This window comes from Falco biarmicus, chromosome 2 (assembly GCF_023638135.1).
Source record: "Falco biarmicus isolate bFalBia1 chromosome 2, bFalBia1.pri, whole genome shotgun sequence".
Classification (NCBI taxonomy): domain Eukaryota; kingdom Metazoa; phylum Chordata; class Aves; order Falconiformes; family Falconidae; genus Falco; species Falco biarmicus.
Genome location: NC_079289.1, coordinates 83,720,640 through 83,738,838, shown reverse-complemented (window position 1 = coordinate 83,738,838; position 18,199 = coordinate 83,720,640). Strand labels below are relative to the sequence as shown.

Below are 18,199 nucleotides of genomic sequence, written 5' to 3'. Positions count from 1 at the left end.
AGGGGCAGAGATCTATAAAAGTCATGGTTTTTATTAGAATTGCTGCAGGTAAGGGTTGAAAGCATTTCTGCTGTGAACATAGTTTTAGTGACTTATTACTTGCTCATGATACAGTTCTTCCATGCTTCACAAGGCATTTACATTTACGCTGACACAGTAGCAAAAAGTTACCACCCATTAAGGAGCTCTAAGCCTTTCAGTGCTGTTTAGCATGTTTGATATATTACGTTAAATGAAATATAAGTACTGTATCTGTATTTTCCACTGTAGAGCAGTTCCATTGTGCACCTCTATAGTGGCCATAAGGTTCAGTGACAGCACTGAAGAACTTACAGGATGATCTTACCAGTCCACTGGCATTATTAAAGAATGAATTTTTGCATCTATGGGGAATGGATTTACTTCTCACCACTTACCAAGAACACATCCACTATATGCCCCTGTAAGACTATGAATGACAATGAAGTATCCTTGTCAGAAATTTAAACCTTTTGAATGGATGCATACTTTCAAAATAAAACCAAAACTACCCTAGATAGCAATATTCTACCCAAAATATATGCAAATACCCCATTTTCAAATTCATAAATCAGCCACACAAGAAAAGGCATACTTTTATTTGTGTTTAATTTTGGATTCCTCAGAGGATACACTAGAGTAAAAACATCCAGCTTTTCTCTGTAGAAAGGTTACTTTGAGGAGAGAGATATGCAGCATTCTAATATATTCATATATTTTCAGGCCCTGGAATTTTGAAGTTTATAGGCTTACAGTCTTGCAAAAAATGAAAAGATAAGAAGACATTGCAGTTGATGATAACAGAGGAATCTTAAATGAAAAGTCACCTGATGAACATGTGCTTACTCTCCCTCACCTCCCCAAACTTCACCTTTAGTCAAGACTCTTACCTAGCCAGGTCTTTCTTCCTATGCAATCCCAGCCTTACATCGTTTCCTTTAAATTGGCCTGATTACAGGAGATTTAATCTCCTCAGGTGAGGTCAGTTTTTTTCTTTTGCTGAATTCAATTTGGTTTTGATTTTACAAAGAATAAACCCAGTTTCCACCTGAGTTTCCTATTACAAGATATAAGATATGACATCTAGTGATGCTGGAAGAAGGACTGTCTGATGTCTTGCTGGTTAAGTGTCTAATAAGTATAGTACCTACTTTCAACAGATTAAGGAAGAAAATCCAGCAGTTTTCACTAATTGCTGATGGATTATGACTGAATTTCCTCTTAACATCATACCCTGTAAAGGAACCATCTTCTTTAAATTGTTTATCAGTTGTGTTGAGTAGGGATCAACTGTCCTGACATCCTGGGAAAAAGAAGTTTAAGGAAACTAGGCAGTTTCCCAGCATGATTGCCTCTTTTTCCTTGACTGGTGGGACTGGCTGTGTCTTGTTTAGGGTGAACACCTGTCAGATGGCTAACAAAAGGGACCATGCATCCCATCCCTGATGACTAGTTCAGAACAGAACAGGTTTTCCACAGTCACATGCTTCAAGCTAAAATAAACACACACAGAGAGAAAAAGAAATGGGCTAAGAAGAAATAAACAATCAGAACTGTTCCAATACCTTGCAATCAGTAAATACTTTGTTAAGTTCCTCCTTTTCACCTGTATCTGCTACTGGCAGTCTTTTCTTCAGAAAGCGCTCTACAAGGAATCTTGTAACATTTTTCTAAGAGTTTTGCTTGTATGAGGAATGTCTGGTGTCAGTACAAAATACTTGTTACTGACTTCATCAGGAGATTTGTCTGTGTAAAGGCCATGGCATTGACAGCTATATTTCCACAAAAGGAGATATTGGAATTCTTCATGGCTAATCAGGAAGATAGATACTTCAAGGATATTTCATACTCTTCTATTCAGACTCTTCCTTGTTTTGTTTCAAGGTCCTATTAGAGATAACATGAAAACACACAAAATGCTACTTCAAAGTCAGGCTTCAGGGCCTGATTAAAACACAGAAGTACAGAGATCCAATCCATATTTAATTTATCTAAAGAATTCAGAGCATATTGAATATACTATGCTAATCCACTATGCTAATCTCTGAGCCTTTCACACTTTGGCAAATGAGATTAAGGCCAGAGTGGTAGTGACTCCTGCATGCTCCTATCCATATACCATGTTTCAAATTTGGGCATCACTTCAATGCTGATACCATGTGTGACAATAGACAGGTGTGTAGGTAGGAGAGGGAACTGGCTTGTTGGCTTGCTGTTTATGTGTTCATTGAGATCAGTAAATAATTGTGGTAATCTAAGACAGATCTGTATTCCTAATCCTCACAAAGGTCAGGCTACCATACAGAGACACTGTAATATTCAGTCAATGCTACATTAGTTCTTTGCTAAAAGACTGAAGAAACCCTATACCTTACCTTACCTCTTTGGAAGTCACCAAATTCTTCAAATGTTACGGTGTCATGCAATCTCTTATCCTGTTCAGATAATTTAACATTTATTGATATTACATCTGTAGCTACATTCAAATGCTAAAGAGAAAAAACCATAAAATATAGCAGCCGTTTTAATTTACTTACTATAGCTTGTTAATAAGTAAAACTGCTTTTTAGCAGCTTGTTAAATGTCTGCACTTAAGTGTGTTATGCAGGCTTGATAAATTATTCAGATAGTTGAAAAAAATTGATTCATTACTACTTCTCATTAATATTCATGCGTTGCATATTGAAAAGTGGAACAGGGATATATTTATTATGTTTGACTTGGGTATTTTCTGCCATCCTCTAGGGTGCTGTCCAGCATGACAAATGCAATCTTGGCTCGAGTTTATAAGCATAATGATTTGGAACTAATGACGAAAGAAGCCACGATCCCAATAATCAATGGATTGTCTGATTTATACCATCCTCTCCAGATTTTAGCTGATTACCTAACTCTTCAGGTAACAACATAATCCCTGAAATTTTTTTTGCTGAGTCTTGGCCTTGGGAAGTAATTACATGGCACTTGTTATTTAAAGAGATCTTCATCCAGTAATATAATTAAGGACCAGTTTAATTTAAACAATTACCTAGTCCTATCAGCTGTAGTGGGACTGAAGTTAAACATAAAATTAAGTACTTCATTGGAATTGGGCTGCAATTCAAAAAATGTGATGGGTGTTTTACATATTAAGATAAAGGTGAGATGTTGGCTCAACCAAAGCCAGTGAAAGTTTTCCCACTGACTTAAGAAAATTTAGTAGTTCACTCTTGATTCCATCCTAATCTATGAACCGTTTAAAAGGAATCATTGTCCATATATTAGGAAATTGGTTGAAGAAATTTGTTTTAAAAAGCCAGTTAATGCTACCTGTGCAAACGCCTAGTGTTCTGGCATTTAAACCTATTTAAACTTTGCTCACATCAAAGGATAGTTAGAAAAGATCATATTTAGAAGTTTAATCTAATGAAATAGTCGATTTGACAGCAGGATAATGTTTTACACAGAATTCCAGATGTTTATCTGTGAACAGAAGGACTATGCTCTTTTACAATCAATTGAGGAACTGGCTTATAAAAAAGAATATTACACTGCAGGGCTGGTTGACAACTATGATGAACTCTTCTGACCTTGTTTACTTTCTGAATAAATAAAAATTGCACTGCTTGAAAAGGGAGGACAGAATAATTTCCTGATTCATTCAGCTGCGTTTCTCAGCTGTCAGAGACTTTGCTATGGGACATTCAGTATGTGGAAAAGAGCTAGTGAGAGTAATACTAAATTATTCATGCCTTAAACTTGAAATACCGAAAGACATATAGTGAAAATTACTTTTTCCTTACTTTGATTAGTATTTTTCATAGAATTTTCTTTACTTAGAGTGAAAAGACCAGCAAAAATTGGCAAACTTGAGACTTTAATGCTTCACATACCTCAGGATAAAGTACATTTGCAAGATGACATTGAGCCAGCCTCAATGAACTGTTCAAATTACGTCAGTCAGAAAGCTATAATGAGAACATCACCAATCATTAAATGTCATAATTTCATTTTAACACTGTGTGCAACTGTAAAACAGGTGAATCTTATGGTTGTGTTTTGCAGGCAGTTCTGTCTTGCAAACACCTTAATTATTAGCATTTTATCACTTGTGAATAACAGGCTTCAGGAATAATCTGTGACTCATAGTCTACACATTTATTGATATCTCTGCCCCTAAACCTGGTTTTATCCAGGCCACTGACTACAGCACCAGAGTTCAGAGTGATGTTGCCCTGTACTCCATCTCCAGTCAATGAAGAGAGACTGCTGAGCTTCTCAATCACCTTCTAGAGATGCATCTCTTTCTCCACTGATCTTGGGAGGAAACCTATGGAGATCAGCAGAATGAGTGCATGCCCTGTTGATCATCATCTGCTCTTCCTCCTTTGTGTCCTTGTATAGGGCAACCATGGTAGAAGCTCCAGGTGAACATGAGCCCACAGGCTGGACTTTTCCTTGGTTTGAATACCTAGGGCAGCAGCAAGAGCAGGTGTGTGTCCTTGTTGCATCAAGCATTGGGGACGATGTGTTTGGAAGGAGCTGTCTCTGCCCATGTTACATGATGAGGAAACAGGACCATAACAGTTGGTGCTCAAACAAAACAAACATTTGGCATGGAGAGGTATCATGACAAAGCAAGCACTTACAGAGGTCTCAAAGAATGGCTCAGCTTTTGAACAGCCATGGAACCTTTTTAAAATTTGCAGCACCCAGTCAGCCTGATAAGCAGTGCACTGTTTCCTCCAATTGTGTTCATCCCTCCCCCGTCTTTCTAGCATGTTCCTTAGCCCAGAGTTTGTCAGAAGGTTTTCAGAGGGCAGCTGGGTGGCTGTCCCACCTTGCCAAGGGCATGCTACGCCACTGGTTTCTGACCCACTTTCCATTCTTGCTTTCTTACCCAGGAGAAAGGGGCAGGCAGGGGGGATCTCTCTGTGGGTGTTGGCACTACCTGCTCTTTCCCTTTCTGACCTGCCTGTCTGCTGCCTTTTTTCTGCTCTGCACTGTGCACTGAGGTGGAGAAGACTAGTCTTACAGCCAGTAGCATGTAATAAAATGGCATTTTAAGCACATAATGAACTTTACCATGTCACAGAAGTAGGATTAACACTTGAAGAAGTGTGAGCCACAGGGTCTATTGTTACTTACCGCAATCAAACTTCTTGTGGGATTTTTGGCAGTGTAAAAAGAAGTTATCCAAGTACTGCCTGAAAGAAGATTAATATAGGGATGTTGAATAATACCACCGATTCTTTAAATGAGTTAAAAGGTCACATATAACATTTGGACTGCTTTCCTGCAATGCAATGGCAATTTATTTTATACATACATACAGACTACAATAGAGGCACAGACTGCTAGCCTTATATTTAAATGTAAAAACAGATTTTGTGCAGCCTATTTCTCTTGAAAAATTACTCTTCCTTATCTCTCTGATGATTTTCTTCCCTGGATCTGCTCCTCCCTGCTGTCAGTACATACCCAAAATGTACTTTTTTTTTTCTCTCTTCTTTTTTCTCCTTCTGCATTTGCCAGTGGAACACTACATGCACTCTGGGCCTCTTCATGCTTAGCACATTTTTATTCTTCCATTTTCTAAATCCTATGAATTTTGTCATGTGCTGCCTTGAATCCTCTTTGAGCACTTTTTCTTTGGTCTGAAGCTGCCTCATTTCCTGGTTTGTTTTATCAGAGTGTCTTCTTGCTTATGGCTTCTTATTCGCTTTTCACAGGTGCATTTTAGTGTGGTTATTTTAGTATAGTCTGTTGCATTCCCCAAACAGTGCAGATGGTTTATTTTGAGGACTGTCAGTTCTTATTCTGTATTCAAGGTGTTCTTGTCAGATCACAAAGTGTGCTCCTGTCATGGATATAGTCTTCAGATTTAACATCCTGTTGTCCAGTGCCTTCTTCCTGAGCAACCTGGATCCCCTCACATTTGATATCTAAGCTGGCTCTGTCCTTTAATACTGTGGTCAGCACTAATGCCCCCTACTATGCCAAGAGGGATATTTTCCTTAGCATACATGCTTCCCTCTCCCTTGAAAGTTGGGTTAAACGGAGTTTGCTCTAGAGTAATAACCCCCTAGAAATAGTTGTAAACATTATGCAACCTGATTTTGAGGGTTTGGGGTTTGGCCTTTAAAGACTATGAGTTTGCATGCTGGTACTGTGCATGCACAGAGCCACTTTACTTCTCTGTCTATGCTATGCTGAAGGGATGTTACAGCCACTTGCTGAGTCCACCCAGTGCCTCTCTGTCTCCTGGGCAGAAGCTGTGCCTCACAACTTCTGCTCTGTGAAGCTTGGCTGGAGGGCAGCACATCATACAATCTGTATTCCAGGGACAAACTGTGTATTGACATTGATTCAATTGATATTAATGTCACCAGCCAAATCAGCTAACTTGTAGCTGACTGCAGGATGGCCAGACTGGTAATTAGAGTGGATCCATATGCCACTAGCTTTTTATGTCACTGGCTTGAAGGGAAATTTCTTTTTCAGAAAGAAATGGTTGACATAAGAAATACATCAGTGATTCCTTTTTAAATTGTGCCAAAAATTGCGTTGCCCAGCTTGAAGAGGACTGCTGTATATTCTCAACTTTTCCTCAATATGTGACCCAAAGAGCTTAAATTATTAGTCTTCAAATTCATCATCATCTTCATCATCATTGTTATTCTAAGAATTAGAAATCCCAGCTAAGATCCGGACTGGTCCTCGAGAATATGCTGGTTTGATAACCACGACAAAACCCAGTGTGAAAGTAAGAAGGATAACTGGCCCAGCATCTGTGTTCAGATCAGTTTGCAAGCTAGTACATCCAAGTTTGCCCAGTTTCTCATTTACTGGATTGCACTGTCTCCAAAAGGGCTAATGCTTTGACTGATCCCTTGCTTTCGGTTTTAAATTTTGACAGATTATTGATTCATTATTCCAAAGCTTTTTTTAATTGAGGGCTGTTATGACTGTTGTGGTCAAACCTTTCAGAAGTAATCTATAATGGTGTCAGAATCTCAGCCTAGTTGGAAACAAGTCCAGGCAGAGGCAGACACGAAGGTCCCTAGTTAGTTAAAGCAGTCTTCTGCAAACATACAACAGTGCTAAATCACTGAGCCTGCGTATTTTTTCCCAGCAATTGATACACTGATATACTGCAATCATGAATAAGAACAGAATGACACATTGTAAAAGCAGCATGGGGATGAGAAAGTTGACTGTCAAATTGACTATTTAGCAGGGACTTTTCATGAGAATAGCAAAGACAAGTTTTGTGGCACTGAAGCAGCAATCACTGTTTGCCGAGGCATTCATAAGGGAGAAAGGCTCTAGACTTTCTAAATATGTTAATTTTTTTATGGCTTTACTGGGAGTACAAGTATTTTGAAGTCAGGTTCCCAAGGCAAAGAGAAACTGCAGAACACCCAAGCAGGTAAAAAGCCTATATCAATATAACAGAGTTTGGAAAAACTGGGGAGGCATGTGAGGGGAAAAATATCTTCAGAGGCTCAGGTGATCATCATGTATTGTAAAGGTCCTGGTTTAACCTATATTGTTACCATTGTGGCTAAACACTTCTAGCAAGATTTTCTCTCTGCAGTTGTATAAGCATATACTATAAAACAGGGGAAAAAACTGTATATCTCATAAATAGTAACTTTTGTATTTCCTCACAACACAATCATCTCGTCTTTCTTGGAAGCTCAGGATGTATGCATATAAGCAGTACAGTCACAGTCATAGTGAGCTGGCTTTAGATGAAGAGGTTTGAGTTAGAACAGCAGTGTACCAGTGGCAGCATAAAGCTTAGCACAGGATATAAAACAGTCTCCAGTAGCACACACACAACTTGATTCTACCTTGACTATGCCTTCTTCCATTAGCTAAATGTCTTCATTAAGATTAGCTCAGCTATGTCCACTCTGTACAGTAGTCACTGCAGATGTGGCTTTGCAATTTGCAGTGCATATTGAGAGTCATTCTACAGATATCTCCAGCACTTTGTATTTTATCTGTAACAGCTAGTAGCTTGGGAAAACAGAAAAGTATTTAGTATGCACTGTGCTGCTTTTAATGCAGAGTAGCAGCTGATAATAAGGTGGAAGTTATTTAACACAGCAGTATATTTGTGACTCACTAGTTAGTGCTTTGAGCATTACAGGCTGAGATGTCTATTTTTAAACAGTAAGATCAAAAGAATGCAGGGCAGTCTCATTTGCTTCTGACTGTGGGTTCATGTCTCAGCTATCACTAAGTCCTAGGTGGAAACACCACCTTAAATGAATGCTTTAGTTTGGCCTTATCCTAGGAGCGCCATTGCTAGGAGATGTGGAAGGATTTTGAAAGACCCTTAGAGACCTGAAGAGCTGTTATAGTGAAATAACTTCCACACCACAAAGTCCTCATTTGCTCTCCTTGCATCAAACCTCTTCCAATGAGCCTGCTGCTAACAAACTTCAACTGGAAAAACAATAGTTTAACAATACTGTAGTTTTAGCCTTTAAACTGTAGGCAGCCTAGGACTCTATCAGGTTTAGATTTCAACGGCTTTTTAATATTATTCAATATTTCAAGTGCTACTATTTTTGACTTATTTTTGACTCAAAATTGTGGTCACTGGCAGAAATGCCAATAACTTTGGTGTGGAACAACTTCACAACTGTTTGTTTAGGAGAAGCTGCTGACAGGAGAGGAGGGGGTAGTCCCAGCCCTTTTCCTGTTCAGTCTTTTGGCATCTTTGCTGTGACTGCCTGCAAGGTTGCCAGTTAGTACAGCTCTACAGTATGGATGCTTATCCTCTCTGACAAGCATTGAATCATGTTACACAAAGTGTTGAGACACTGTCTGGCTTCCAGCTACTATGATGCAATTGTAGCATGGCCCAGTTTTGAATGAAGAATAAAAGGCTCTCCATTGTGTCTTTAGTCTTGAGGTGGAGCTGTACAGAGCTGGCACATACAAGTGTTCGATTATGTCTTTACAAACTTCCTGGTATCAGCTCGAGTATATAAATATGCATATTTCAAATAAGGCTTGCTAAAGGGCCTCAAGTTGTCCTGCTCTGGAAATATGAAATTCCTGTTACTCTTGTTCCTCCTTAGGCCTTATCTGTTGGGTGGCTGAGGGCCAAAGCAGCTGCATATATACAGTCTGTAACTGCCATCAAGCAAAGCTACAGTTAACACTGTAATGCTGTTTCAAGTTTGGGTAATCCACATTTTAAAAAAATCACTGCACTCTTTGGCTGTACAACAGAGCGCAAACCCTGCAAGCCATGAGTGGCACAGCTGCTTTCAAAGTGTTGCTCTTTGCTGTTCTGTACAGCTGTGATGGTTAAAATGCACTCCAAGGGCATGGCCGCTGCCGTGGCCACAGGGAACATCATGTAGAGACAACCAGGCCAGAGGAAACCTGAACAGGGGTATTTTCACAATTTGGGGGAAAGCTGGAAGGAGTGCATCTTAGGCATTAGGGCTGCCTCTAAATTAAGAATTTCTACTATTCACTCATAATTACGAGCACCAAACCATGACTGCATGTCTTTGGTGCTAAAGTTACTGTGTGTCTGGTGCTGAGTCTCTCAGCCTGGGCCTTACCATATGGCATATGTGTCAATTTGCCCTTCACTGGAGAAAGCCGCAGCACTTTGGCCTTCATGTAAGACATGGAGGACTTTCCTTCCCTGACCATCTTATAGTTGCAGTGAGTTAATTAAAGGTATGGTTCTGCAGAGCTAGCATTTGAGAGGCACCAGCCTTCTTTGCTCTAGACCCGTCTGATCAATCCCTCCTACCTACAGCATCAGCTTGCTCAGTTTGCTTGAAACATAACCCCAGGGCTGTCTGATTCGTTTGGCAGGAGCACTATGGTGGGCTGAAGGGGCTCACTATCACCTGGATTGGGGACGGAAACAACGTCCTCCACTCCATCATGATAAGTGCTGCAAAGCTGGGAATGCACCTGCGTATTGCAACTCCCAAGGTAAGAAAGCCATGGGCAAGGAATAAGGAATGCAAACTTCACCCATTCTTGTCTCAGCCACTTGCATATATATACTTCCAAGGGCCTCAGCTAGTGGTGCTTCCATGTATCTTGAGTGCCAGCTTTCAGAACCAAGGTTCAGAATCCTGATTCAGTTATTTTGAAGCAAAGCAAGAGTTATTCTACTGAGTCCAACTTCAGAAGGGCTGAGGGGAGTTCATGACTGCAGTATAAGTCATAGAGGACAATAATTCCATTTGAGAAAGTGTTACTAAGTCACCTAATTCCCTCTCCCCCACAAAAAAAATTTGAAAGTTGTTTCAGATTGGTGAAAATGTTGCATCTTAGTTGGTTCAGACTGGTGATATAGCTTTCTTAGAATGCTGCATTGTAAAACAATATAAAATATAAAACAAATAATCTGTTTAGAACAAAAAAAAAAAGATGTATAGGCATTTCATTCTGTAACTGTTGAAATATATTTTTCTTACTTTATCAGAACACTTTCCAGCAGCTTATGTCAAAATAAAATTTCAACAAAATCAACATGATTTGTCTAAATTTTATGTTTCTGAAAGACGTTCTTCTTCCCATGGTAAATGGTTCAATCAGTATTTTTCTAAGCAGTGTTAATAATGAGTGAAGATATTATACATGTTCCATGATACATTACCATCATCTCTTATCACCTCTTTTCACAGGGCTTTGAGCCAGACCTCAGAATAACTAAAATAACTGAACAGTACTCCAAAGAGGTAGGAACCTAAGAAACAGCCTGGTAGAGTAGTTTAAATAGAGTGCTTGATTTATAATTTTCATTATAAATTAAGTTGAAGTTCCTTGTCTTCCTGATCTTCCCTATTTTATTCACATCAGCATGGTACCAAGTTACTTCTCACAACAGATCCTTTGGAAGCTGCAGACGGCGCCAATGTCTTAATTACAGACACTTGGATAAGTATGGGGCAAGAAGAGGAAAAGAAAGAAAGACTAAAGGCATTTCAAGGTTATCAGATTACAATGCAGGTAAAAATTGAGATTTAGGGTTTTGCTGATGCTTTTACAGTTTGCATTTATAAGAATCAACATCAGCAAAGCATGGGTTTGGTATTTTTTTGAGTGAGGCCATGGAAAAACAACATGCAAATCTTCCCCCAGCTTGAAAAACTCACAAAGATAAGAAAGTTTGAGTTATCTTATACACTTCACAAGCCTTGGCCTCTCTCAGAGCTTCCTAATGAGCTCCATCTCCAGAACATGCGCAGGAAAGCTAACCCTTTACTTCTTTATGACCTAAAATCTATTTCTAACTTTGCATTTCCTCTTTGCTGCCAGAAATGATCCCTTATATTTTATTTAGAATGAGCAACTCGCAGATTAACTCTTAAATGCCTGGGCAGCATTTGGGGCAATTTTGTGTATATCTGTCAATGAACAAAGCATTAAATACATGTCTTTGAAGTAATCTAATTGAGATGCTTATCAGCGCAAAATCAGTTAGAGAAAACATAAGCCATCAATTGTCCAAGATAATAAGGACATTTTCGTTGCTGATAGAATTATTAGTTTAATTGACTGTATTTTAACATAAGTTCACATAATACTATTGATGGATGTGCCTCTGAAATGGCCTAAAGTGCTTTAATTCATTGTTCATTGGTATTAGATCAATATATTATGAGTGACAATATGGAAAAGAAAAAAATTACAGCCTTTTAAGTCATGGTTAGGTATATTCTGGTTGCAATTATCAATAGTATTATATTACTGTAAGGCATTCAAATAAAGATTGCCCCTTATTGATCCACTAGGTCACTGAGCATTTTACTCCCCTACTAAAGCCTGAGAAATAGGGGTAAATGTTTGACTTATGTGAAGTCAGCATTGAACTCTGACTGACTTAAATGGCAATATTCCCATCATATTCACAGATGATGAAGTCAGTGGAATTCTGAGTTCATCATCCAAGTAACAAGAGTGGTAGCTAATATAAAATTTGTAAACCTTTTTACTAGTTAAAGATTTTATTAATGTCCTTTATTTTTATATGCTTTTTGATCTACAGACTGCAAAATCTGCTGCTTCCAACTGGACTTTTTTACATTGTTTACCCAGAAAACCTGAAGAAGTTGATGATGAAGTATTCTATTCTCCGCAGTCATTGGTTTTCCAGGAGGCTGAAAACAGAAAATGGACAATTATGGTAAAAAAAGAAGATAACAGTAGTTAGGTTAGGGTCAGCTTCTATTCTGCCTCACACTACAGGCTTGGATTCAGATTGGTTCCTCAACCAATAGTACAAACTAATACATATGTTTCAAGTGCACCCCACAGTACATCACAATTTTGACTATAGGCAACATATATATGTAGCACAAATACTTCTGGACACAAATGTGACCTATTTTGATGATAACATGCTGTTGCTTGACCCAGTTTTATCACTAAGTGAAATCCATAGTATAAACTGTAATTTTTTGGTATTTCAATCACTGGATTTATTCTAATGATGAACTCAGCTGCTCAATTTTAAGATGTGTTAAATGCTGAGATCCCAGAGACTGGTCTTAGAAACTACAATTTCCCTACCACTTAAAGCTAGAGATTCTGCAGTTTTCTCTCAGGAAAAATTGCTACTTACACCAATGAGAACTTCCCCTGAGAAAGTGCTGCAAGAGCAAATCTTTGCAGGAACCTGAAAAGTTATGGTGTGGGTAATACTGTGTGATTCATGGGAACCATGAGAAGACGCTTGGCATTTAAGATAAACCATAACTCCCCTCGCAGCATTCCTAGAATTTCAGAAAATTACTGCCAGTTCTCAGTAGCTTGTTATTTATTGTCAGCTTTAGAACCATCTTGTTTACAAAAGCTAGTGAAAACTTTCAGAAGTGAAAAAAATCCCAACCAGAAATGGCATTGTCAGAGCTCTCAGACAAACTCTAGATGTGCTTCAAGTGAGTAAGTGGTTGAGTATTGTATCTACCACAACCTCAGATTTTGGACATGGTCAAAATTATTAACAAATTTGTGTTAAATTCATAGTTTTGGCCTTAAAATTCTGGAAAGTGTTTGTATTTTTTGTTTTAATTTTGCAATGTTTTCAATTGTCCTAACTGTTATTTTTTAAAAGGAAAATAAACCCTTTACTTTGGGTTCCAGCTGCACTTCTTTTGGGAGGGATAAGAAACATGTCATATTTGTATTAAGCTATAAAAATAATGACTATATGGGTCTTATTTATATATTCATTTCTATCACTTTCAGCTCAGACAGAAAACAGAAAAATAAATTATTTGCTGAGCTGTAGTTCCAAACAGGGCTGAGTGCAGCTATGACATGGGTAGCAGCGAGGGGCTGCACAGCTGCATGTTCAGTCCCCACTGTGTGCCTGGGACTGCCTGCTACGCTGAGCAGTGCTGAAGGGAAAGGAAGGACAGGCAACCAGACCACAACCCTGGGGAACCCTTGTAAATCCAGTTCTGGGCCCAAATAACAATTTGCAGTCAGACATTACTGTGAAATCACAACAGCGTGAACCAGGTAACACCTTGTCAAAACCAAGCAAGCATGGGGCTTGTTATGTACACAGGTGCGGGGAGGATGGCAGAGCTGCTGCAACGCTATGTTTTATTTAGCTGACATTCCTTTAATTCTCATTTCACAGCCATACCTAAGGTTTGTTGGAGTACTAGGGGAGGGCAATAGGGGTAGGTGACTTACTATTAACCTCAGTGAGGATTTTCCATATTTTATCACAGAAAGTATAGCTAAACTGGGATAAATTTCAGAGTCCTTATTCTAATATGGCTCTCACTGATGCTAATGGAAGTTCTGTGGAAATCCACGAGCAAGCCTATGTGCTGTTTGGGTAGCCACAGTGTCTCCTAGCAGTGGCCGAGCGTACAATATAGCATGCCAAAAGGGCCTCAGCATTTGATCTAAATGCTTTGTCTGAATTTCTCCTAGGCTGTTCATTAATATAGAATCGTTTAGGTTGGAAAAAACCTTTAAAATCACTGAGTCCAACCATTATATATATATTTTGTTCACACTGAGAAAACCTATCAGCTACAATACAGAACATCGTAACTGATTTTCACCTCTTTCCTGATTCATCACAAGAAATTTTAGCAAATAAATCTGAGTGTGCGGTTTTTGTCAGGACAATAATTTTCAGCACAAGACTTTAGAGCTGGAAAATATTTCCCCCTTATTTATTTTTATGGAGTATCTGTTTCCAATGTGATTGGATTTTTTCTTTTCTTCCTCCCCTAGGCTGTCATGGTTTCCCTGCTGACAGATTACTCACCACAGCTACAAAAGCCTACATTTTGATGCTTGGATTCCTGCCAAGAGAAAAATATTCCTCATTGGCAGAATATTCTGGTCTGCAAATACATAGATCTTCTTCAGAAAGGATCAAGGCAATAAATGATTCTTTAACAAAACCATATAGTTAGCTGTAGAATATTGCATTACATTTGTGAAAACGTTCAAGACAATAAATGCAAAAGCTGCTTTTCATCTCTATGTTCCAAGCTGGCTATCCTTTCTGGTGATCAGCATCATGGAAAATGTTTCAAGGTTGTACTTTAATGATTGGCTCTGCCAGTATCATAGGTGTAGAAAAGTCTACACATAGCTGCATTGGAACTCGTGTAGTGTAATAGGACAAACATAAACTTCTCCCTAAACCTGTCCATTTAATTGCTGATCTCAGGAAGTGTGCACAGAGAAGCAGTGCTTTAGTTTGCCTTGGTTGCTTCCAGCCAACCTCCAAATCCCACTCCTGTTTGACACCGAAAATGTAAAGGTCTTGTGAGCATTATCTTCCTCTGTGACATTCCTGTGGGCTGGCATGGGAGGATATTGCTGCAGAACCAGAACAGAGCAGCTTCCCCAGAGCTGGATCCGACAGAGAGAGACAGCTGGAAAGAACCTGTTCATTCTTTGTCTACTTCCCCTAGACTTTCACTCCCAAAATAGAATTTGGGCTAAAGAAGCAAGTTTTCTTTTTTTTTTTTTTTTTTTTATGCAAACATGAGGGGCACCATATGATGGAACTATATACAGCTCCTGTGTGGAAAGAATTTGTTGCATTTTGTCTGGCACTGTAACGTGGTATATGTTTCAGTTTATCCTTCTCAGTAGTAAACAGATTCATGACATTTGTAGTTTTTATGATGGCTAGATGTATGCGTTTAATATTTCAGGTAAAGCTTGGAGTACTATCAAAAAATACCTTCTTTTTTGTTTCTAATTAGTTTCAAGAATCTGTTGATTTTTTTTTACCCCACTGTAATACTGGAACAATGTCTGTGATTTTTTTAAAAATTCTGCAAATGGGTTTCCATTTTCTCACCAGCTGCAAAACATTATCTAATTCCTTTCAAAACTGGAGTACACTGTGGGGCCACACAGATCACTGAAATTAAAATAAAAATGCATTTGTTTATCTACCCACTTATGACTGATTCATTGTTTTTGCAGGTATTTGCATGTCTCTTGTTAAAATGAACATTTTCCATTGCAACCTTACAAGGATTTCAATAATTCAGTGATCATTTACACTTCAGCAGAAATCTAGCTGCATCGATGATGGAGGATTAGGGTATGTGCTCAAAATCAATGTTTTACTTCCCAATGTAGTATCTGGAGGAACATGCACTCAGTACAGTATATTTCTGGTTGCATTAGGTCCTGCTTTGAGCGTTAGGTTCCAGTTCAGCAAGATACTTAAAATTATGGTTAGTCCTCTTGGAGCTAGTGAGCTGTTCAAGTGCTAAGAATTTTAGATATTCTTACTAACCTGATTTTAGTGCTATCTGAGAGTAAGACAACCATTCTGCTAGTCCTTTCATAAAAACTGCATTAATATCAGTTTTATTGTGTTGATTCATGTGAATTCAGGCAGATTTATAATAATGAAGCTATATTATTAAATGCTTCATGGTGAACAGGATAGTAATATTAATCTGCTACTCTTTTGCTTCTCTGTGCTCTGATTAGAGCTAACATGCATCTAGGTTATTGCAGACTCTTTTTATACTTAGGAATCTGAGCAGGACACCAAACATCTGAATCCCCTTGACATTTTTAAAACACATGCATAGATCTGCTGCATAGCACGTGAGCAATGGAGTCCAACATTTCCAGAAGGGGGTGATTTCATATGGGTCTATTCCTCTGTGAACATATGCAGCAAGGGATGATAGTCCCTTCTCTGTCTTTGCACAAACTGCTCACACCGTCAGCTATTCTCATGCTTTTTGGAAGTGCTGGGTAGACTTGATGCACGTGTTCTGAGTGACTGACCATTGCGTGGAGGCACTGAACGAACATACTATCCAGTTTGTGTGCTGTGTGCTGGGAGCCAGACACATCCCGGCAGGGCAGATTTACGGAACATGTGCCGGCTGTCTGTGCAGTGCATGTAGAGCAGATCTGACACTGACTAGAGGCGTTGGGTTGGTACCAAATAGACATGTCTATTTCTGCCCCGGGGATCAGAAATATGCTGCCCTGAAGGGTTCCTCTTCTGCCTGAAGGGACTTGCACCGCTTCCCCGCACAGCAGAGCAGCACTGTGAGGCTTAATCCACTCACACAGGTTAAGCATCCTGGGATTGCCAGGTAGTAGCTGTGGTAGCGTGCAAGGTGACGGTATTATTATGCCATTCAGACTCCTCATGAATTCGTTACTTGAATTTACAAGCGATGACTGCAAATGTGGTGAGTAAAGGAAACAGCAATAATGCAGAAAGATTTTCTAGGGAGAAAAAACAGTTACCAGCGTTCAAAGGGCTTAAAACAAATGCATAACAGGTGGCAGTCACTAATAGCTTACAGTGTTTTTCATTACATTTATTACACTTTAATCAGTAGAAGTGCTGTTTTCATTGCTGAGTGCACTTGAAGGATAGGGTGTTGTTTTCTCTGTCTTTTTACAGAGAGGCTCCTGCCTGGCTCCTGATAGCCTAGACATTCCTTCCACAAAAGCCCCGCTCTTCTGTTTGACCTACAGAACAGTCCTGGGCCTGTTCGGGTCTATCAAGTCTTACCCACATGTGACTCATTTAATAACCCCCTGCTCTGATATCTCACCTTCACGCATTTGCAGCACTGCGTTCTGGTCCCTCTCCAGGAGCATGCACCAGCAGGGGCAGCTGCCAGCCTAATCCATCACCTGCTCCGCAGCACAGAGGGAGGTCTGACCTCCCTGCCCTGTTCCTCCTCACTGGGGGCTGGTTGTGTGCTACCGCATGTACAGCCACATCCAGACCTCACGCACACAGGTACCGTGGTTGTGCTGTGTCCCCAGGGGGTAATATGCATGGTAACTTCGGAGGCCAAAGCCCAGCTGCAGCTCCAAAGCTAATGCTAAATCTGGCCTTGATATGACCAGGGTAGGTCTGATCCCAGCTGAGGCCCTGGGGGGGGATCAGGGGCCCAGAAGTACTCTGATGTCATTTTAGAGAGACATCTGCACAGACATGGCAGATGGGACACAGAACTGATGGGGTACTTAGAGCAGAAACTGGTGGCCGGCAAGGACAACCCATGGCACCTCAAATGGCCCTAGGTCTTGTGCTTTGGCACCCTACGCACTCCCTCAGCATCTTCATGGCCCTTTAGAGGGTTACTCCTCTTCTACACCTAGAGTTAGAAATGCAGTAATGTTTAGTAGCAATTTACTCACTCTGTAAGCACTTGCTCTGCCACTTATTACCAGCAATGGTGGGATTCTTTGGTTACCCTTATGTGATCTCCTGAAAGACCTAACAGTAGTTAGAGATTTAGTAGAGGAAGAGGGAAAAAATGCTTCTCTATAATTTTCTCAAGGAGTAAAACCAACATTTTTTTCCTGAGTACTACAAAGCTACGAGACAGCACACTAACTACCGCAGGTGAGAGACCTGCAGAAAGAATTTACAAAGAATTAAAATCTCTAAGAATAAGAGCAGCTTAGGAAGGACTGAGTGGGGAGCCTGCACAATCAGGAGGGAACAAAGAAAAGTAAGAATTTTCGAAAAGAATTAATTATTTTATTTGCACCAGCTTACATCAGGAATGACACCGGAAAAAAATCTACAGCAGTTTTACTCATTGTCTGGTAGCAGCAGCAGCCTCCTGTGAGAAGCTGAGTTGCTAAAAGGGAAATACAGAAATAATCACATCAACTAAACAGCAAGCAGGCACTCATGTCTGGCTGCATGAAG

At 39.6% G+C, this 18,199-nt stretch overlaps 1 protein-coding gene across 1 annotated transcript in view; it reads left to right on the top strand.

The window, feature by feature from the left end:
• OTC (ornithine transcarbamylase) overlaps positions 1-14,467 on the top strand; it is a 31,299-nt gene extending 16,832 nt beyond the window's left edge. The window contains exons 6-11 of the mRNA XM_056329980.1: positions 2,764-2,917; positions 9,856-9,978; positions 10,680-10,733; positions 10,855-11,004; positions 12,044-12,181; positions 14,257-14,467. Of these exons, the coding sequence (XP_056185955.1) occupies positions 2,764-2,917; positions 9,856-9,978; positions 10,680-10,733; positions 10,855-11,004; positions 12,044-12,181; positions 14,257-14,316 (679 nt within the window). The 3' untranslated portion in view covers positions 14,317-14,467. The remainder of the gene's footprint in view (positions 1-2,763; positions 2,918-9,855; positions 9,979-10,679; positions 10,734-10,854; positions 11,005-12,043; positions 12,182-14,256) is intronic.
• The last annotated feature ends 3,732 nt before the right edge of the window (positions 14,468-18,199 follow it).